Here is a 23,119-nt window from a genome sequence, read left to right as displayed (position 1 = left end):
GCCGGACCTAGACTGTGCAGGACATAACAGAGCCGGACCTAGACTGTGCAGGACATAACAGAGCCGGACCTAGACTGTGCAGGACATAACAGAGCCGGACCTAGACTGTGCAGGACATAACAGAGCCGGACCTAGACTGTGCAGGACATAACAGAGCCGGACCTAGACTGTGCAGGACATAACAGAGCCAGACCTAGACTGTGCAGGACATAACAGAGCCGGACCTAGACTGTGCAGGACATAACAGAGCCGGACCTAGACTGTGCAGGACATAACAGAGCCGGACCTAGACTGTGCAGGACATAACAGGGCCGGACCTAGACTGTGCAGGACATAACAGGGCCGGACCTAGACTGTGCAGGACATAACAGAGCCGGACCTAGACTGTGCAGGACATAACAGGGCCGGACCTAGACTGTGCAGGACATAACAGGGCCGGACCTAGACTGTGCAGGACATAACAGAGCCGGACCTAGACTGTGCAGGACATAACAGAGCCGGACCTAGACTGTGCAGGATGTAGCAGAGCCGGACCTAGACTGTGCAGGACATAACAGAGCCGGACCTAGACTGTGCAGGACATAACAGAGCCGGACCTAGACTGTTCAGGATGTAGCAGAGGCGGACCTAGACTGTGCAGGACATAACAGAGCCGGACCTAGACTGTGCATGATGTAGCAGAGCCGGACCTAGACTGTGCAGGACATAACAGAGCCGGACCTAGACTGTGCAGGACATAACAGAGCCGGACCTAGACCGTGCAGGACATAACAGAGCCGGTCCTAGACTGTGCAGGACATAACAGGACCGGAGCTAGACTGTGCAGGACATAACAGAGCCGGACCTAGACCGTGCAGGATATAACAGGGCCGGTCCTAGACTGTGCAGGACATAACAGAGCCGGACCTAGACTGTGCAGGACATAACAGAGCCGGACCTAGACTGTGCAGGACATAGCAGAGCCGGACCTAGACTGTGCAGGACATAACAGAGCCGGACCTAGACTGTGCAGGACATAACAGAGCCGGACCTAGACTGTGCAGGATGTAGCAGAGCCGGACCTAGACTGTGCAGGACGTAGCAGAGTCGGACCTAGACCGTGCAGGACACAACAGAGCCGGACCTAGACTGTGCAGGACATAGCAGAGCCGGACCTAGACTGTGCAGGACATAACAGAGCCGGACCTAGACTGTGCAGGACATAACAGAGCCGGACCTAGACTGTGCAGGAGACAACAGAGCCGGACCTAGACTGTGCAGGACATAACAGGGCCGGACCTAGACTGTGCAGGACATAACAGAGCCGGACCTAGACTGTGCATGATGTAGCAGAGCCGGACCTAGACTGTGCAGGACATAACAGAGCCGGACCTAGACTGTGCATGATGTAGCAGAGCCGGACCTAGACTGTGCAGGACATAACAGAGCCGGACCTAGACTGTGCAGGACATAACAGAGCCGGACCTAGACCGTGCAGGACATAACAGGACCGGAGCTAGACTGTGCAGGACATAACAGAGCCGGACCTAGACCGTGCAGGACATAACAGGGCCGGTCCTAGACTGGGCAGGACATAACAGAGCCGGACCTAGACTGTGCAGGACATAGCAGAGCCGGACCTAGACTGTGCAGGACATAACAGACCCGGACCTAGACTGTGCAGGACATAACAGAGCCGGACCTAGACTGTGCAGGATGTAGCAGAGCCGGACCTAGACTGTGCAGGACGTAGCAGAGTCGGACCTAGACCATGCAGGACACAACAGAGCCGGACCTAGACTGTGCAGGGCATAGCAGAGCCGGACCTAGACCGTGCAGGACATAACAGAGCCGGACCTAGACTGTGCAGGACATAACAGAGCCGGACCTAGACTGTGCAGGACATAACAGAGCCGGACCTAGACTGTGCAGGAGACAACAGAGCCGGACCTAGACCGTGCAGGACATAACAGAGCCGGACCTAGACTGTGCAGGACATAACAGAGCCGGACCTAGACTGTGCAGGAGACAACAGAGCCGGACCTAGACCGTGCAGGACATAACAGAGCCGGACCTAGACTGTGCAGGACATAACAGAGCCGGACCTAGACTGTGCAGGACATAACAGAGCCGGACCTAGACTGTGCAGGAGACAACAGAGCCGGACCTAGACTGTGCAGGACATAGCAGAGCCCGATCTGGATTGTGCAGGACATAGCAGAGCCGGACCTAGATTGTGCAGGACATAACAGAGCCGGACCTAGATTGTGCAGGACATAACAGAGCCGGACCTAGACCGTGCAGGACGTAACAGAGCCGGACCTAGACTGTGCAGGATGTAGCAGAGCCGGACCTAGACTGTGCAGGACATAACAGAGCCGGACCTAGACTGTGCAGGATGTAGCAGAGCCGGACCTAGACTGTGCAGGACATAACAGAGCCAGACCTAGACTGTGCAGGACATAACAGAGCCGGACCTAGACTGTGCATGATGTAGCAGAGCTGGACCTAGACTGTGCAGGACATAACAGAGCCGGACCTAGACTGTGCAGGACATAACAGAGCCGGACCTAGATTGTGCAGGACATAACAGGATCGGAGCTAGACTGTGCAGGACATAACAGAGCCGGACCTAGACCGTGCAGGACATAACAGGGCCGGACCTAGACTGTGCAGGACATAACAGAGCCGGACCTAGACTGTGCAGGACATAACAGGCCCGGACCTAGACTGTGCAGGACATAACAGAGCCGGACCTAGACTGTGCAGGACATAACAGAGCCGGACCTAGACTGTGCAGGACGTAGCAGAGCCGGACCTAGACTGTGCAGGATGTAGCAGAGCCGGACCTAGACTGTACAGGACATAACTGAGCCGGACCTAGACTGTGCAGGATGTAGCAGAGCCGGACCTAGACTGTACAGGACATAACAGAGCCAGACCTAGACTATGCAGGAAATAACAGAGCCGGACCTAGACTGTGCAGGATGTAGCAGAGCCGGACCTAGACTGTGCAGGACATAGCAGAGCCGGACCTAGACTGTGCAGGACATAACAGGGCTGGACCTAGACCGTGCAGAACATAACAGAGCCGGACCTAGACCGTGCAGGACATAACAGAGCCGGACCTAGACTGTGCAGGATGTAGCAGTGCCGGACCTAGACTGTGCAGGATATAACAGAGCCGGACCTAGACTGTGCAGGACACAACAGAGCCGGACCTAGACTGTGCAGGATGTAGCAGAGCCGGACCTAGACTGTGCAGGACGTAGCAGAGCCAGACCTAGACTGTGTAGGACATAGCAGAGCCGGACCTATACTGTGCAGGACATAGCAGAGCCGGACCTAGACTGTGCCGGACATAACAGAGCCGGACCTAGACTGTGCAGGATGTAGCAGAGCCGGACCTAGACTGTGCAGGACATAACAGAGCCAGATCTAGACCGTGCAGGACATAACAGAGCCGGACCTAGACTGTGCAGGATGTAGCAGAGCCGGACCTAGACTGTGCAGGACATAACAGAGCCGGACCTAGACTGTGCAGGATGTAGCAGAGCCGGACCTAGACCGTGCAGGACATAACAGAGCCGGACCTAGACTGTGCAGGATGTAGCAGAGCAAGGCCTAGATTGAGCAGGACATAACAGGGCCAGACCTAGACTGTGCAGGACATAACAGAGCCGGACCTAGACTGTGCAGGATATAACAGAGCCGGACCTAGACTGTGCAGGACATAACAGAGCCGGACTTAGACTGTAAAGGACATAACAGAGCCGGACCTAGACTGTGCAGGACATAACAGAGCCGGACCTAGACTGTGCAGGATGTAGCAGAGCCGGACCTAGATTGTGCAGGACATAACAGGGCCGGACCTAGACTGTGCAGGACATAACAGAGCCGGACCTAGACTGTGCAGGATGTAGCAGAGCCGGACCTAGACTGTGCAGGATATAACAGAGCCGGACCTAGACTGTGCAGGACATAACAGAGCCGGACCTAGACTGTGCAGGATGTAGCAGAGCCGGACCTAGACCGTGCAGGACATAACAGAGCCGGACCAAGACTGTGCAGGACATAACAGAGCCGGACCTAGACTGTGTAGGACATAACAGAGCCGGACCTAAACTGTGCAGGACATAGCAGAGCCGGACCTAGACTGTGCAGGATATAACAGAGCCGGACCTAGACCGTGCAGGACATAACAGAGCCGGACCTAGACCGTGCAGGACATAACAGAGCCGGACCTAGACTGTGCAGGATGTAGCAGAGCCGGACCTAGACTGTGCAGGATATAACAGAGCCGGACCTAGACCGTGCAGGACATAACAGAGCCGGACCTAGACTGTGCAGGATGTAGCAGAGCCGGACTTAGACTGTGCAGGACATAACAGGGCCAGACCTAGACTGTGCAGGACATAACAGAGCCGGACCTAGACCGTGCAGGACACAACAGAGCCGGACCTAGACTGTGCAGGACATAGCAGAGCTGGACCTAGACTGTGCAGGACATAACAGAGCCGGAACTAGACTGTGCAGGACACAACAGAGCCGGACCGAGACCGTGCAGGACATAACAGAGCCGGACCTAGACTGTGCAGGATGTAGCAGAGCCGGACCTAGACTGTGCAGGACATAGCAGAGCCGGACCTAGACTGTGCAGGACATAACAGAGCCGGACCTAGACTGTGCAGGACATAACAGAGCCGGACCTAGACTGTGCAGGACATAGCAGAGCCGGACCTAGACTGTGCAGGACATAGCAGAGCCGGACCTAGACTGTGCAGGACATAACAGAGCCGGACCTAGACTGTGCAGGACATAACAGAGCCGGACCTAGACTGTGCAGGACATAGCAGAGCCAGACCTAGACCGTGCAGGACATAACGGGGTCGGACCTAGACCGTGCAGGACATAACAGAGCCGGACCTAGACCGTGCAGGACATAGCAGAGCCGGCCCTAGACTGTGCAGGACATAACAGGGCCGGACCTAGACTGTGCAGGACATAACAGAGCCGGACCTAGACTGTGCAGGACATAACAGAGCCGGACCTAGACTGTGCAGGACATAGCAGAGCCGGACCTAGACTGTGCAGGACATAGCAGAGCCGGACCTAGACTACAGGACATAACAGAGCCGGACCTAGACTGTGCAGGACATAACAGAGCCGGACCTAGACTGTGCAGGACATAGCAGAGCCGGACCTAGACTGTGCAGGACATAGCAGAGCCGGACCTAGACTGTGCAGGACATAACAGAGCCGGACCTAGACTGTGCAGGACATAACAGAGCCGGACCTAGACTGTGCAGGACATAGCAGAGCCGGACCTAGACCGTGCAGGACATAACGGGGCCGGACCTAGACTGTGCAGGACATAACAGAGCCGGACCTAGACTGTGCAGGACATAACAGAGCCGGACCTAGACTGTGCAGGACATAGCAGAGCCGGACCTAGACTGTGCAGGACATAGCAGAGCCGGACCTAGACTGCAGGACATAACAGAGCCGGACCTAGACTGTGCAGGACACAACAGAGCCGGACCTAGACCGTGCAGGACATAACAGGGCCGGACCTAGACCGTGCAGGACATAACAGAGCCGGACCTAGACTGTGCAGGACACAACAGAGCCGGACCTAGACTGTGCAGGACACAACAGAGCCGGACCTAGACCGTGCAGGACATAGCAGAGCCGGACCTAGACTGTGCAGGACATAACAGGGCCGGACCTAGACTGTGCAGGACATAACAGAGCCGGACCTAGACTGTGTAGGACATAACAGAGCCGGACCTAAACTGTGCAGGACACAACAGAGCCGGACCTAGACTGTGCAGGACATAACAGAGCCGGACCTAGACTGTGCAGGACATAACAGGGCCGGACCTAGACTGTGCAGGACACAACAGAGCCGGACCTAGACTGTGCAGGATGTAGCAGAGCCGAACCTAGACTGTGCAGGACACAACAGAGCCGGACCTAGACTGTGCAGGACATAGCAGAGCCGGACCTAGATTGTGCAGGACATAACAGAGCCGGACCTAGACTGTGCAGGACATAACAGAGCCGGACCTAGATTGTGCAGGACATAGCAGAGCCGGACCTAGACTGTGCAGGACACAACAGAGCCGGACCTAGACTGTGCAGGACATAACAGAGCCGGACCTAAACTGTGCAGGACACAACAGAGCCGGACCTAGACCATGCAGGACATAACAGAGCCGGACCTAGACTGTGCAGGACATAACAGAGCCGGACCTAGACTGTGCAGGACATAACAGAGCCGGACCTAGACTGTGCAGGACATAGCAGAGCCGGACCTAGACTGTGCCGGACCTAGACTGTGCAGGACATAACAGAGCCGGACCTAGACTGTGCAGGACATAGCAGAGCCGGACCTAGACTGTGCAGGACATAACAGGGCCGGACCTAGACCGTGCAGGACATAACAGGGCCGGACCTAGACTGTGCAGGACATAACAGAGCCGGACCTAGACTGTGCAGGATGTAGCAGAGCCGGACCTAGACTGTGCAGGACATAACAGAGCCGGACCTAGACTGTGCAGGATGTAGCAGAGCCGGACCTAGATTGTGCAGGACATAACAGGGCCGGACCTAGACTGTGCAGGACATAACAGAGCCGGACCTAGACTGTGCAGGATATAACAGAGCCGGACCTAGACTGTGCAGGACATAACAGAGCCGGACCTAGACTGTACAGGACATAACAGAGCCGGACCTAGACTGTGCAGGACATAGCAGAGTCGGACCTAGACTGTGCCGGACATAGCAGAACCGGACCTAGACTGTGCAGGACATAACAGAGCCGGACCTAGACTGTGCAGGACATAACAGAGCCGGACCTAGACTGTGTAGGACATAACAGAGCCGGACCTAAACTGTGCAGGACACAACAGAGCCGGACCTAGACTGTGCAGGACACAACAGAGCCGGACCTAGACTGTGCAGGACATGACAGGGCCGGACGTAGACTGTGCAGGACACAACAGAGCCGGACCTAGACTGTGCAGGATGTAGCAGAGCCGGACCTAGACTGTGCAGGACACAACAGAGCCGGACCTAGACTGTGCAGGACATAGCAGAGCCGGACCTAGATTGTGCAGGACATAGCAGAGCCGGACCTAGACTGTGCAGGACACAACAGAGCCGGACCTAGACTGTGCAGGACATAGCAGAGCCGGACCTAAACTGTGCAGGACACAACAGAGCCGGACCTAGACCATGCAGGACATAACAGAGCCGGACCTAGACTGTGCAGGACATAACAGAGCCGGACCTAGACTGTGCAGGACATAACAGAGCCGGACCTAGACTGTGCAGGACATAACAGAGCCGGACCTAGACTGTGCAGGACATAACAGAGCCGGACCTAGACTGTGCAGGACACAACAGAGCCGGACCTAGACTGTGCAGGACATAGCAGAGCCGGACCTAGACTGTGCAGGACATAACAGAGCCGGACCTAGACTGTGCAGGACATAACAGAGCCGGACCTAGACTGTACAGGACATAACAGAGCCGGACCTAGACTGTGCAGGACATAGCAGAGTCGGACCTAGACTGTGCCGGACATAGCAGAACCGGACCTAGACTGTGCAGGACATAACAGAGCCGGACCTAGACTGTGCAGGACATAGCAGAGTCGGACCTAGACTGTGCCGGACATAGCAGAACCGGACCTAGACTGTGCAGGACATAACAGAGCCGGACCTAGACTGTGCAGGACATAACAGAGCCGGACCTAGACTGTGTAGGACATAACAGAGCCGGACCTAAACTGTGCAGGACACAACAGAGCCGGACCTAGACTGTGCAGGACATAACAGAGCCGGACCTAGACTGTGCAGGACATGACAGGGCCGGACCTAGACTGTGCAGGACACAACAGAGCCGGACCTAGACTGTGCAGGATGTAGCAGAGCCGGACCTAGACTGTGCAGGACACAACAGAGCCGGACCTAGACTGTGCAGGACATAGCAGAGCCGGACCTAGATTGTGCAGGACATAGCAGAGCCGGACCTAGACTGTGCAGGACACAACAGAGCCGGACCTAGACTGTGCAGGACATAGCAGAGCCGGACCTAAACTGTGCAGGACACAACAGAGCCGGACCTAGACCATGCAGGACATAACAGAGCCGGACCTAGACTGTGCAGGACATAACAGAGCCGGACCTAGACTGTGCAGGACATAACAGAGCCGGACCTAGACTGTGCAGGACATAACAGAGCCGGACCTAGACTGTGCAGGACATAACAGAGCCGGACCTAGACTGTGCAGGACACAACAGAGCCGGACCTAGACTGTGCAGGACATAGCAGAGCCGGACCTAGACTGTGCAGGACATAACAGAGCCGGACCTAGACTGTGCAGGACATAACAGAGCCGGACCTAGACTGTGCAGGACATAACAGAGCCGGACCTAGACTGTGCAGGACATAGCAGAGTCGGACCTAGACTGTGCCGGACATAGCAGAACCGGACCTAGACTGTGCAGGACATAACAGAGCCGGACCTAGACTGTGCAGGACATAGCAGAGCCGGACCTAGACTGTGCAGGACATAACAGAGCCGGACCTAGACTGTACAGGACATAACAGAGCCGGACCTAGACTGTGCAGGACATAGCAGTGCAGACCATGTGGGGCCCCGATGTTAGTGCAGACCCTGTGGGGCCCCAATGTTAGTGCAGTCCCTGTAGGGCCCGATGTTAGTGCAGACCATGTGGGGCCCCGATGTTAGTGCAGACCATGTGGGCCCCCGATGTTAGTGCAGACCATGTGGGGCCTCGATGTTAGTGCAGACCATGCGGGGCCCCGATGTTAGTGCAGACCATGTGGGGCCCCGATGTTAGTGCAGACCCTGTGGGGCCCCAATGTTAGTGCAGTCCCTGTAGGGCCCCGATGTTAGTGCAGACCATGTGGGGCCCCGATGTTAGTGCAGACCATGTGGGGCCCCGATGTTAGTGCAGACCATGCGGGGCCCCGATGTTAGTGCAGACCATGCGGGGCCCCGATGTTAGTGCAGACCATGTGGGGCCCCGATGTTAGTGCAGACCATGTGGGGCCCCGATGTTAGTGCAGACCATGTGGGGCCCCGATGTTAGTGCAGACCATGTGGGGCCCCGATGTTAGTGCAGACCATGCGGGGCCCCGATGTTAGTGCAGACCATGCGGGGCCCCGATGTTAGTGCAGACCATGTGGGGCCCCGATGTTAGTGCAGACCATGTGGGGCCCCGATGTTAGTGCAGACCATGTGGGGCCCCGATGTTAGTGCAGACCATGTGGGGCCCCGATGTTAGGCTCCTAGGACTCACGTGTTTGCGGGTGATGTTCCTCACGTCTCCCACATACATGATCTTGCCCTGATGCCGCACCATTCCCACAGTGATGGAGTCTTCACACACCTCGGAGGCAATGTACCGGTCCACCTGGATCCCCAGATCCTTTAGCACCAATAGACCTGGACAGAGAAATGACAGACGTCTTAAGGGGTCCTGGTCCTCCGGCCCCTCCCCCATATTACAGCGCCACCACCAGGACATCACCTGTAGCAATGCCATCAAATAAAGACAGTACTCGGATAGGCTTCCGCTTCTCGGCTGCAATAGGCGGATAAAGCTTTGGTGGGTCCTGTGAGGAGAAGAGAAAGTGATGACCACCTGATCAGAGCGCCACCCCCTGATCAGAGCGCCACCACCCGTCAGAGCATCGCCACCCGATCAGAGCGCCACCACCCGATCAGAGCGCCACCACCCGTCAGAGCGTCACCACCCGATCAGAGCGCCACCACCCGATCAGAGCGCCACCACCCGATCAGAGCGCCACCACCCGATCAGAGCGCCACCACCCGATCAGAGCGCTACCCCCTGATCAGAGCGCCACCACCTGATCAGAGCGCCACCACCTGATCAGAGCGCCACCCCCTGATCAGAGCGCCACCCCCTGATCAGAGCGCCACCCCCTGATCAGAGCGCTACCACCTGATCAGAGCGCCACCACCTGATCAGAGCGCCACCACCTGATCAGAGCACCACCACCTGATCAGAGCGCCAGCACCTGGATGATTATATATGATGTGTTACTCACAAATTCTTGGTCATGGTTATTGGCGAAGAAGAGCTGTAAACGCGTGGGCCAGTCGTCTCGCCTCCGGAGTAACCCGTAAATTCCCTTGTGTCCGCACATGTAGCAGTTCCAGGGGTCTTCTTTAATAGCTGCCTGAGCCGCACCTGGTCCCACCAACAAGTCAACGCACTCAACACAGAAACACCTGGAGGGAGGAGGACAAGGCCACATGTGAGCCGGGGAGCCAGGGTCCACCCAAGAGGAGCAGAGGTTCCCACCACACTGTCTAACCTAGTGAGACCTCAAACACATGTCCACCAGGACTACACACCAAACACATGTCCACCAGGACTACACACCAAACACATGTCCACCAGGACTACACACCAAACACATGTCCACCAGGACTACACACCAAACACATGTCCACCAGGACTACACACCAAACACATGTCCACCAGGACTACACACCAAACACATGTCCACCAGGACTAGACAACAAACACATGTTCACCAGGACTAGACAACAAACACGTCCACCAGGACTACACACCAAACACATGTCCACCAGGACTAGACAACAAACACATGTCCACCAGGACTACACACCAAACACATGTCCACCAGGACTACACACCAAACACATGTCCACCAGGACTACACACCAAACACATGTCCACCAGGACTACACACCAAACACATGTCCACCAGGACTAGACAACAAACACATGTCCACCAGGACTACACACCAAACACATGTCCACCAGGACTACACACCAAACACATGTCCACCAGGACTACACACCAAACACATGTCCACCAGGACTAGACAACAAACACATGTCCACCAGGACTAGACAACAAACACGTCCACCAGGACTACACACCAAACACATGTCCACCAGGACTAGACAACAAACACATGTCCACCAGGACTACACACCAAACACATGTCCACCAGGACTACACACCAAACACATGTCCACCAGGACTACACACCAAACACATGTCCACCAGGACTAGACAACAAACACGTCCACCAGGACTACACACCAAACACATGTCCACCAGGACTAGACAACAAACACATGTCCACCAGGACTACACACCAAACACATGTCCACCAGGACTACACACCAAACACATGTCCACCAGGACTACACACCAAACACATGTCTACCAGGACTAGACCTAGACAACAAACACAGGTCCACCAGGACTAGACAACAAACACATGTGCACTAGGACTACACACTAAACACATGTCTACCAGGACTACACACCAAACACATGTTCACCAGGACTACACACCAAACACATGTTCACCAGGACTACACACCAAACACATGTTCACCAGGACTAGACACCAAACACATTCCCAACAGGACTAGCCACCAAACACATTCCCACCAGGACTAGCCACCAAACACATTCCCACCAGGACTAGCCACCAAACACATTCCCACCAGGACTAGCCACCAAACACATTCCCACCAGGACTAGATACCAAACACATTCCCAACAGGACTAGACACCAAACACATTCCCAACAGGACTAGACACTAAACACATTCCCACCAGGACTACACACCAAACACATGTCCACCAGGACTAGACAACAAACACATGTCCACCAGGACTACACACCAAACACATGTCCACCAGGACTACACACCAAACACATGTCCACCAGGACTACACACCAAACACATGTCTACCAGGACTAGACCTAGACAACAAACACAGGTCCACCAGGACTAGACAACAAACACATGTGCACTAGGACTACACACTAAACACATGTCTACCAGGACTACACACCAAACACATGTTCACCAGGACTACACACCAAACACATGTTCACCAGGACTACACACCAAACACATGTTCACCAGGACTAGACAACAAACACATTCCCAACAGGACTAGTCACCAAACACATTCCCAACAGGACTAGCCACCAAACACATTCCCACCAGGACTAGCCACCAAACACATTCCCACCAGGACTAGCCACCAAACACATTCCCACCAGGACTAGCCACCAAACACATTCCCACCAGGACTAGATACCAAACACATTCCCAACAGGACTAGACACCAAACACATTCCCAACAGGACTAGACACTAAACACATTCCCACCAGGACTAGACACCAATCACATTCCCACCAGGACTAGACACCAAACACATTCCCACCAGGACCAGACACCAATCACATTCCCACCAGGACTAGACACCAAACACATTCCCAACAGGACTAGACACCAAACACATTCCCACCAGGACTAGACACCAATCACATTCCCACCAGGACTAGCCACCAAACACATTCCCAACAGGACTAGACACCAAACACATTCCCACCAGGACTAGCCACGAAACACATTCCCACCAGGACTAGCCACCAAACACATTCCCAACAGGACTAGACACCAAACACATTCCCACCAGGACTAGACACCAAACACATTCCCACCAGGACTAGACACCAAACACATTCCCACCAGGACTAGACACTGCTGATCTGACCTGCAACAGTTGTTGTTGCCGCACATGAGCACCTCGCGCCCCCCGCAGCAGATGGTACAGTAGGACTGGTAGCCGTCGTCATCATACTGGTAGGCGCACTCTAGAAAGCAGTTCTGAAAGAAAAGACAGGAAAGTGTCTCAGCTGAATGAGTAATAACCTGGAGCTCCGGCCACACACAGCGCCCCCGTCTGGTCATACTGATCACTATTCTTTTCTCCACACAGCCGGCCCATCCTCTACCCCTTACACAGAGATCCTCCTTACTGATGGTTCCCCTTTATATCGGATACTGTAGTCTGGAGTAACAAAGACTTCTTCCTCTAGCGTTTCCCACCATGTGGCTCAGCCCCAACTATACTGACTGATCCATCCACACAGTAGCCTTTCTTACTGACATAAATCAGAGTGCCCCCTTATCTATTATCTGTTCTTAATGACATAAATCAGAGTGCCCCCTTATCTATTATACGTCCTTACTGACATAAATCAGAGTGCCCCCTTATCTATTATCTGTTCTTACTGACATAAATCAGAGTGCCCCCTTATCTATTATACGTCCTTACTGACATAAATCAGAGTGCCCCTTATCTATTATCTGTTCTTACTGACATAAATCAGAGTGCCCCTTATCTATTATCTGTTCTTACTGACATAAATCAGAGTGCCCCCTTATCTTTTATCTGTCCTTACTGACATAAATCAGAGTGCCCCCTTATCTTTTATCTGTCCTTACTGACATAAATCAGAGTGCCCCCTTATCTTTTATCTGTTCTTACTGACATAAATCAGAGTGCCCCCTTATCTGTCCTTACTGATGAGTGCCCCATCTTCTGGGATGTTACCTTGCAGCTTTGGCACATTCCCCCCATAAATAAGGGGTGCTCCAGAGAGACGTTCAGGCTGCCACAAGATATGCAGATGTCTGGAAATAACAGGAACACAAAGTCATTCATGTCCAATATCCAGGGAATAGAGGATAATATGCCCATAGATACAGGGAGATCTACACGAGTGCCCCCCGCCCCACAGGCAATGCCCCTATTGTCACAGGCCGGGGAACAGAGTCCAGGGCTGATAGAAGAATCATGGATGGTGAGACTATGAGCTGATGACATCATACATGGGCAGACTATGAGCTGATGATGTCATACATGGGCAGGCTATGAGCTGATGACATCATCCATGGGCAGACTATGAGCTGATGACATCATCCATGGGCAGACTATGAGCTGATGACATCATCCATGGGCAGACTATGAGCTGATGACATCATCCATGGGCAGACTATGAGCTGATGACATCATCCATGGGCAGACTATGAGCTGATGACATCATCCATGGGCAGATTATGATCTGATGACATCATCCATGGGCAGACTATGAGCTGATGACATCATCCATGGGCAGATTATGATCTGATGACATCATCCATGGGCAGACTATGAGCTGATGACATCATCCATGGGCAGACTATGAGCTGATGATGTCATACATGGGCAGACTATGAGCTGATGACATCATACATGGGCAGACTATGAGCTGATGACGTCATACATGGGAAGATTATGAGCTGATGACATCATGGATGGGCAGACTATGAGCTGATGACATCATCCATGGGAAGACTATGAGCTGATGACATCATCCATGGGCAGTCTATGAGCTGATGACATCATCCATGGTAAGACTATGAGCTGATGACATCATCCATGGGCAGTCTATGAGCTGATGACATTATCCATGGGAAGACTATGAGCTGAGGACATCATACATGGGCAGACTATGAGCTGAGGACATCATACATAGGCAGACTATGAGCTGATGACATCATCCATGGGCAGACTATGAGCTGATGACATCATACATGGGAAGACTATGAGCTGATGACATCATACATGGGAAGACTATGAGCTGAGGACATCATACATGGGCAGACTATGAGCTAAGGACATCATACATAGGCAGACTATGAGCTGATGACATCATCCATGGGCAGACTATGAGCTGATGATGTCATACATGGGCAGACTATGAGCTGATGACATCATACATGGACAGACTATGAGCTGATGACGTCATACATGGGAAGATTATGAGCTGATGACATCATGGATGGGCAGACTATGAGCTGATGACATCATGGATGGGCAGACTATGAGCTGATGACATCATCCATGGGCAGTCTATGAGCTGATGACATTATCCATGGGAAGACTATGAGCTGAGGACATCATACATGGGCAGACTATGAGCTGAAGACATCATCCATGGGCAGACTATGAGCTGATGACATCATACATGGGCAGACTATGAGCTGAGGACATCATACATAGGCAGACTATGAGCTGATGACATCATCCATGGGCAGACTATGAGCTGATGACATCATACATGGGAAGACTATGAGCTAAGGACATCATACATAGGCAGACTATGAGCTAAGGACATCATACATAGGCAGACTATGAGCTGATGACATCATACATGGGAAGACTATGAGCTGATGACATCATCCATGGGCAGACTATGAGCTGATGACATTATCCATGGGAAGACTATGAGCTGATGACATCATCCATGGGCAGACTATGAGCTGATGACATCATCCATGGGCAGACTATGAGCTGATGACATCATACATGGGCAGACTATGAGCTGATGACATCATACATGGGCAGACTATGAGCTGATGATGTCATACATGGGCAGGCTATGAGCTGATGACATCATGGATGGGCAGACTATTAGCTGATGACATCATGGATGGGCAGACTATGAGCTGATGACATCATCCATGGGCAGACTATGAGCTGATGACATCATCCATGGGCAGACTATGAGCTGATGACATCATCCATGGGCAGACTATGAGCTGATGATGTCATACATGGGCAGACTATGAGCTGATGATGTCATACATGGGCAGGCTATGAGCTGATGACATCATGGATGGGCAGACTATTAGCTGATGACATCATGGATGGGCAGACTATGAGCTGATGACATCATCCATGGGCAGACTATGAGCTGATGACATCATCCATGGGCAGACTATGAGCTGATGACATCATCCATGGGCAGATTATGATCTGATGACATCATACATGGGCAGACTATGAGCTGATGACATCATCCATGGGCAGATTATGATCTGATGACATCATCCATGGGCAGACTATGAGCTGATGACATCATCCATGGGCAGACTATGAGCTGATGATGTCATACATGGGCAGACTATGAGCTGATGACATCATACATGGGCAGACTATGAGCTGATGACGTTATACATGGGAAGATTATGAGCTGATGACATCATGGATGGGCAGACTATGAGCTGATGACATCATCCATGGGAAGACTATGAGCTGATGACATCATCCATGGGCAGTCTATGAGCTGATGACATCATCCATGGTAAGACTATGAGCTGATGACATCATCCATGGGCAGTCTATGAGCTGATGACATTATCCATGGGAAGACTATGAGCTGAGGACATCATACATGGGCAGACTATGAGCTGAGGACATCATACATAGGCAGACTATGAGCTGATGACATCATCCATGGGCAGACTATGAGCTGATGACATCATACATGGGAAGACTATGAGCTGATGACATCATACATGGGAAGACTATGAGCTGAGGACATCATACATGGGCAGACTATGAGCTAAGGACATCATACATAGGCAGACTATGAGCTGATGACATCATCCATGGGCAGACTATGAGCTGATGATGTCATACATGGGCAGACTATGAGCTGATGACATCATACATGGGCAGACTATGAGCTGATGACGTCATACATGGGAAGATTATGAGCTGATGACATCATGGATGGGCAGACTATGAGCTGATGACATCATCCATGGGAAGACTATGAGCTGATGACATCATCCATGGGCAGTCTATGAGCTGATGACATTATCCATGGGAAGACTATGAGCTGAGGACATCATACATGGGCAGACTATGAGCTGAAGACATCATCCATGGGCAGACTATGAGCTGATGACATCATACATGGGCAGACTATGAGCTGAGGACATCATACATAGGCAGACTATGAGCTGATGACATCATCCATGGGCAGACTATGAGCTGATGACATCATACATGGGAAGACTATGAGCTAAGGACATCATACATAGGCAGACTATGAGCTAAGGACATCATACATAGGCAGACTATGAGCTGATGACATCATACATGGGAAGACTATGAGCTGATGACATCATCCATGGGCAGACTATGAGCTGATGACATTATCCATGGGAAGACTATGAGCTGATGACATCATCCATGGGCAGACTATGAGCTGATGACATCATCCATGGGCAGACTATGAGCTGATGACATCATCCATGGGCAGACTATGAGCTGATGACATCATCCATGGTAAGACTATGAGTTGATGACATCACTCTTACATCAGACAGCTTTAAACCACCAAGGAGAAGATATTTTGCCGCACTCACCCTCGATGTGGCGACACTTCTGACGCACTTCATAGACCAACCTTTCTGTGGACACAAAAACATGGAGGAAGAATAATCAATAGAAATTACCCCCCCCCCCCCTCCCACTCCCATCGAGTTGCAGGAACCTCCATAGAGTAAGAGTAAAGGGGGCCCTGATCATCCCACTCACAGACAAGCTCAGATCTTTTAGATTTCCCACAATACATCACAGCAGAAGAGACACAGAGACACCAGATGGGTTCACATTAGCTCTCTGCTGCCCCCTAGCAGCTTCACTTTATCTCATTGCATTATGTTCTACTATAATTATTATTTATATTCACTATATAAGACTTTTGGCAGTGCAGCAGACACTAAACCAGCAGGGGGCAGCAGAGTACACATGTATGCCCCCCATAGCCCTCCCCCCCAGACGTACCTCGAGTTCGCTCATCAATGATTTCTTTGACCTTCGGTTTCTCTGTGCTTTTTCGGGGTTTCTTTGCAGGAGGTGGAGGGGTATATGTGTCAGCTTCAGGTTCTACCCAAATTTCTGTATAGACCTCTTTATATGGGTTACGCTCCTCTGAAAGGATAAAGTGAGGGAGATACATTGTAGCGACCAGTAAAGCAGGCCCAGTCCTGACTACACCACAGCCATATAAGACCATAGGCTCTACGGGGTTAATTAGTCCCCGATGATGTTGTCCGCCATCTCCTTCCTCACCTTCTGGGGGCTCCAGTCCTTTGGGTCCTGATGGCTGGAAGCCGCCCAGTGCCCACTCTATCATCTGCTTGTTCTGCAGGTCTATAGATTTGGAGGTGTCGCTCTCATCATTCTCAGGGCATGATGGGAAAACTTTCCGGGCTCTGGTGCTGGCCACCTACCAGACGTATAACAAGGTGAGCGTGATACAATGGATCGGATACAGGATCTGACCACATACATGCAGGTGAGAGGTGTGAGGAGTACAGGTAGGTCTCATTGTGGGTAGGAGGGGTGAGGGGTATAGGTAGGTCTCATTGTAGGTAGGAGGTGTGAGGAGTACAGGTAGGTCCCATTGTAGGTAGGAGGGATAAGGAGTACAGGTAGGTTTCATTGTAGGTAGGAGATAAGGAGTACAGGTAGGTCTCATTGTAGGTAGAAGGGGTGAGGAGTACAGGTAGGTCTCATTGTAGGTATGAGGTGTGAGGAGTACAGGTAGGTCTCATTGTAGGTAGGAGGTGTGAGGAGTACAGGTAGGTCTCATTGTAGGTAGGAGGTGTGAGGAGCACAGGAAGGTCTCCTTGTAGGTAGGAGGTGTGAGGAGTACAGGTAGGTCTCATTGTAGGTAGGAGGTGTGAGGTGTACAGGAAGGTCTCATTGTAGGTAGGGGGTGAGGAATACAGGAAGGTCTCATTGTAGGTAGGAGGTGTGAGGAGTACAGGTAGGTCTCATTGTAGGTAGGAGGTGTGAGCAGTACAGGAAGGTCTCATTGTAGGTAGGGGGTGAAGAGTACAGGTAGGTCTCATTGTAGGTAGGAGGTGTGAGGAGTACAGGTAGGTCTCATTGTAGGTAGGAGGGATAAGGAGTACAGGTAGGTCTCATTGTAGGTAGGAGGTGTGAGGAGTACAGGAAGGTCTCATTGTAGGTAGGGGGTGAGGAGTACAGGAAGGTCTCATTGTAGGTAGGAGGTGTGAGCAGTACAGGAAGGTCTCATTGTAGGTAGGGGGTGAAGAGTACAGGTAGGTCTCATTGTAGGTAGGAGGTGTGAGGAGTACAGGTAGGTCTCATTGTAGATAGGGGGTGTGAGGAGTACAGGTAGGTCTCATTGTACGTAGGAGGTGTGAGGAGTACAGGTAGGGCTCATTGTAGGTAGGAGGTGTGAGCAGTACAGGAAGGTCTCATTGTAGGTAGGGGGTGAAGAGTACAGGTAGGTCTCATTGTAGGTAGGAGGTGTGAGCAGTACAGGAAGGTCTCATTGTAGGTAGGGGGTGAAGAGTACAGGTAGGTCTCATTGTAGGTAGGGGGTGTGAGGAGTACAGGTAGGTCTCATTGTAGGTAGGGGGTGTGAGGAGTACAGGTAGGTCTCATTGTAGATAGGGGGTGTGAGGAGTACAGGTAGGGCTCATTGTAGGTAGGAGGTGTGAGGAGTACAGGAAGGTCTCATTGTAGGTAGGAGGTGTGAGGAGTACAGGTAGGTCTCATTGTAGGTAGGAGGTGTGAGTACAGGTAGGTATGATTGTAGGTAAGAGGTGTGAGGAGTACAGGTAGGTCTCATTGTAGGTAGGGGGTGTGAGTACAGGTAGGAGGGGTGAGGAGTACAGGTAGGTCTCATTGTAGGTAGGAGGGATAAGGAGTACAGGTAGGTCTCATTGTAGGTAGGAGGGATAAGGAGTACAGGTAGGTCTCATTGTAGATAGGAGGTGTGAGTACAGGTAGGTCTCATTGTAGGTAGGAGGTGTGAGGAGTACAGGAAGGTCTCGTTGTAGGTAGGGGGTGAGGAGTACAGGAAGGTCTCATAGTAGGTAGGAGGTGTGAGGAGTACAGGTAGGTCTCATTGTAGGTAGGAGGTGTGAGGAGTACAGGAAGGTCTCATTGTAGGTAGGAGGTGTGAGGAGTACAGGAAGGTCTCATTGTAGGTAGGAGGTGTGAGGAGTACAGGAAGGTCTCATTGTAGGTAGGGGGTGTGAGGAGTACAGGTAGGTCTCATTGTAGGTAGGAGGTGTGAGTACAGGTAGGTATGATTGTAGGTAGGAGGTGTGAGGAGTACAGGTAGGTCTCATTGTAGGTAGGGGGTGTGAGTACAGGTAGGAGGGGTGAGGAGTACAGGTAGGTCTCATTGTAGGTAGGAGGGATAAGGAGTACAGGTAGGTCTCATTGTAGGTAGGAGGGATAAGGAGTACAGGTAGGTCTCATTGTAGATAGGAGGTGTGAGTACAGGTAGGTCTCATTGTAGGTAGGAGGTGTGAGTACAGGTAGGTCTCATTGTAGGTAGGAGGTATGAGGAGTACAGGTAGGTCTCATTGTAGATAGGAGGTGTGAGGAGTACAGGTAGGTCTCATTGTAGGTAAGAGGTGAGGAGTACAGGAAGGTAACATTGTAGGTAGGGAGTGGGAGGAGTACAGGTAGGTCCCATAGTAGGTAGGAGGGATAAGGAGTACAGGTAGGTCTCATTGTAGGTAGGAGGTGTGAGTACAGGTAGGTCTCATTGTAGGTAGGAGGTGTGAGGAGTACAGGTAGGTCTCATTGTAGGTAGGAGGTGTGAGGAGTACAGGTAGGTCTCATTGTAGGTAAGAGGTGAGGAGTACAGGAAGGTAACATTGTAGGTACGGGGTGTGAGGAGTACAGGTAGGTTCCCATTGTAGGTAGGAGGTGTGAGTACAGGAAGGTCTCATTGTAGGCAGGAGGTGTGAGTACAGTTAAGTATGATTGTAGGTAGGAGGTGTGAGTGCAGGTAGATCGTATTATAGGCAGGAGGTGTGAGTACAGGTAGATCTTATTATAGGCAGGAGGTGTGAGTACAGGTAGATCTTATTATAGGCAGGAGGTGTGAGTACAGGTTGGTATGATTGTAGGTAGGAGGGGTGAGTACAGGTAGATCTTATTGTAGTCAGGAGGTGTGAGTACAGGTAGATATTATAGGCAGGAGGTGTGAGTACAGGTAGATCTTATTGTAGGCAGGAGGTGTGAGTACAGGTAGGTCTCATTGTAGGTAGGAGGTGTGAATACAGGTAGGTATGATTGTAGGTAGGAGGGGTGAGTACAGGTAGATCTTATTGTAGGCAGGAGGTGTGAGTACAGGTAGGTCTTATTGTACTCAGGAGATGAGAGTACAGGTAGATCTTATAGGCAGGAGGTGTGAGTACAGGTAGATCTCATTGTAGGTAGGAGGTGTGAGTACAGGTAGGTATGATTGTAGGTAGGAGGTGGGAGTACAGGTAGAGCTTATTGTAGGCAGGAGGAGTGAGTACAGGTAGGTCTCATTGTAGGTAGGAGGTGTGAGTACAGGCAGGTATGATTGTAGGTAGGAGGGGTGAGTACAGGTAGATCTTATTGTAGGCAGGAGGTGTGAGTACAGGTAGATCTTATTATAGGCAGGAGGTGTGAGTACAGGTAGATCTTATTATAGGCAGGAGGTGTGAGTACAGGTAGATCTTATTATAGGCAGGAGGTGTGAGTACAGGTAGATCTTATTGTAGGAAGGAGGTGTGAGGAGTACAGGTAGGTCTCATTGTAGGTAGGGGGTGTGAGTACAGGTAGGTATGATTGTAGGCAGGAGGTGTGAGTACAGTTAGGTCTCATTGTAGGTAGGAGGTGTGAGTACAGGTAGGTATGATTGTAGGTAGGAGGTGTGAGTACAGGTAGGTATGATTGTAGGCAGGAGGTGTGAGTACAGGTAGATCTTATTATAGGCAGGAGGTGTGAGTACAGGTAGATCTTATTGTAGGCAGGAGGGGTGAGTACAGGTAGGTCTCATTGTAAGTAGGAGGTGTGAGTACAGGTAGGTATGATTGTAGGCAGGAGGTGTGAGTACAGTTAGGTCTCATTGTAGGTAGGAGGTGTGAGTACAGGTAGGTATGATTGTAAGTAGGAGGTGTGAGTACAGGTAGGTATGATTGTAGGCAGGAGGTGTGAGTACAGTTAGGTCTCATTGTAGGTAGGAGGGGTGAGTACAGGTAGGTATGATTGTAGGTAGGAGGGGTGAGTACAGGTAGAGCTTATTGTAGGCAGGAGGAGTGAGTACAGGTAGGTCTCATTGTAGGCAGGAGGTGTGAGTACAGTTAGGTCTCATTGTAGGTAGGAGGTGTGAGTACAGGTAGGTATGATTGTAAGTAGGAGGTGTGAGTACAGGTAGGTATGATTGTAGGCAGGAGGTGTGAGTACAGTTAGGTCTCATTGTAGGTAGGAGGGGTGAGTACAGGTAGGTATGATTGTAGGTAGGAGGGGTGAGTACAGGTAGAGCTTATTGTAGGCAGGAGGAGTGAGTACAGGTAGGTCTCATTGTAGGCAGGAGGTGTGAGTACAGGTAGGTCTCATTGTAGGCAGGAGGTGTGAGTATCTTGGGGTTCACTTACCTGCAGGACTTCATAGATGGCTTTCCTGTACATGGGCTGTTTGCTATATGTTGCCTGGTGAAAGGCGTTTGCAAAGGAGCTAAGAGGCATCAGCTTCTCTACACAGACCTGACAAGAGATGACAGCGTCACATGACCTGGTCTAATAATCCCCCCATATAGTCACATGACCCAGTATAATAAACCCCCCCCCCCCATATAATCAGGGACACCGCAGGATCATACTCACCACTGAAAATTTGCCATCTCCAAACCACATGACCCAGCGTGTCCCCTCGGCCGCCCGGCTCCGTCCTGTCATCCACCATGACACAATTCGTCCCGGCCACCAGGAGAAGCCCCGCAGCTTCCCCCACACCAGCTCCCCAATGCCGAAGCCTCGCCCATCCTGTAGGGGGCACAATGGTGGGCTGGAGTCTACAGTAATAGGTACATCTAGGGGTAGGAAGTGCCTCCCCCCTCACTCACCTCATACTCCGCCCCCCCCCCCCACTCACCTCATACTCTGTTCACCCTCCCCCCGACCTCACACACCTCATACTCTGCCCCCCCTACCTCACTCACCTCATACTCTGTTCACCCTCCCCCCGACCTCACACACCTCATACTCTGCCCCCCCTACCTCACTCACCTCATACTCTGTTCACCCTCCCCCCCCGACCTCACACACCTCATACTCTGCCCCCCCTACCTCACTCACCTCATACTCTGTTCACCCTCCCCCCCCGACCTCACACACCTCATACTCTGCCCCCCCTACCTCACTCACCTCATACTCAGCCATCCACCCCTATTCATCTCATACTCTGCTCATCCTCCTCACACACCTCATACTCCGCCCCCCCTACCTCACTCACCTCATACTCTGTTCACCCTCCCCCCCGACCTCACACACCTCATACTCTGCCCCCCCTACCTCACTCACCTCATACTCTGCTCACCCTACCTCACTCACCTCATACTCAGCCATCCACCCCTATTCATCTCATAC

General features: G+C 52.0%; 1 protein-coding gene across 6 annotated transcripts in view; it reads right to left on the bottom strand.

Annotated features, from left to right (window-relative positions):
• The window catches only part of DNMT3A (DNA methyltransferase 3 alpha), a 285,392-nt gene that overhangs the window by 39,636 nt on the left and 222,637 nt on the right, over positions 1 to 23,119 (bottom strand). For all 6 annotated transcript variants that reach the window (XM_056551891.1, XM_056551892.1, XM_056551893.1 and 3 more), the window contains 10 exons: positions 22,358 to 22,516; positions 22,130 to 22,237; positions 17,799 to 17,955; positions 17,511 to 17,657; positions 17,090 to 17,134; positions 13,443 to 13,522; positions 12,600 to 12,712; positions 10,088 to 10,271; positions 9,547 to 9,631; positions 9,316 to 9,461 (listed from right to left, as the gene is read on the bottom strand). In XM_056551891.1, the coding sequence (XP_056407866.1) occupies positions 9,316 to 9,461; positions 9,547 to 9,631; positions 10,088 to 10,271; positions 12,600 to 12,712; positions 13,443 to 13,522; positions 17,090 to 17,134; positions 17,511 to 17,657; positions 17,799 to 17,955; positions 22,130 to 22,237; positions 22,358 to 22,516 (1,224 nt within the window). The remainder of the gene's footprint in view (positions 1 to 9,315; positions 9,462 to 9,546; positions 9,632 to 10,087; positions 10,272 to 12,599; positions 12,713 to 13,442; positions 13,523 to 17,089; positions 17,135 to 17,510; positions 17,658 to 17,798; positions 17,956 to 22,129; positions 22,238 to 22,357; positions 22,517 to 23,119) is intronic.

Source organism: Hyla sarda, unplaced genomic scaffold (assembly GCF_029499605.1).
Source record: "Hyla sarda isolate aHylSar1 unplaced genomic scaffold, aHylSar1.hap1 scaffold_126, whole genome shotgun sequence".
Lineage (NCBI taxonomy): Eukaryota > Metazoa > Chordata > Amphibia > Anura > Hylidae > Hyla > Hyla sarda.
The sequence above is the reverse complement of the archived record's forward strand: the minus strand, read 5'-3'. Positions and strand labels throughout refer to the sequence as shown.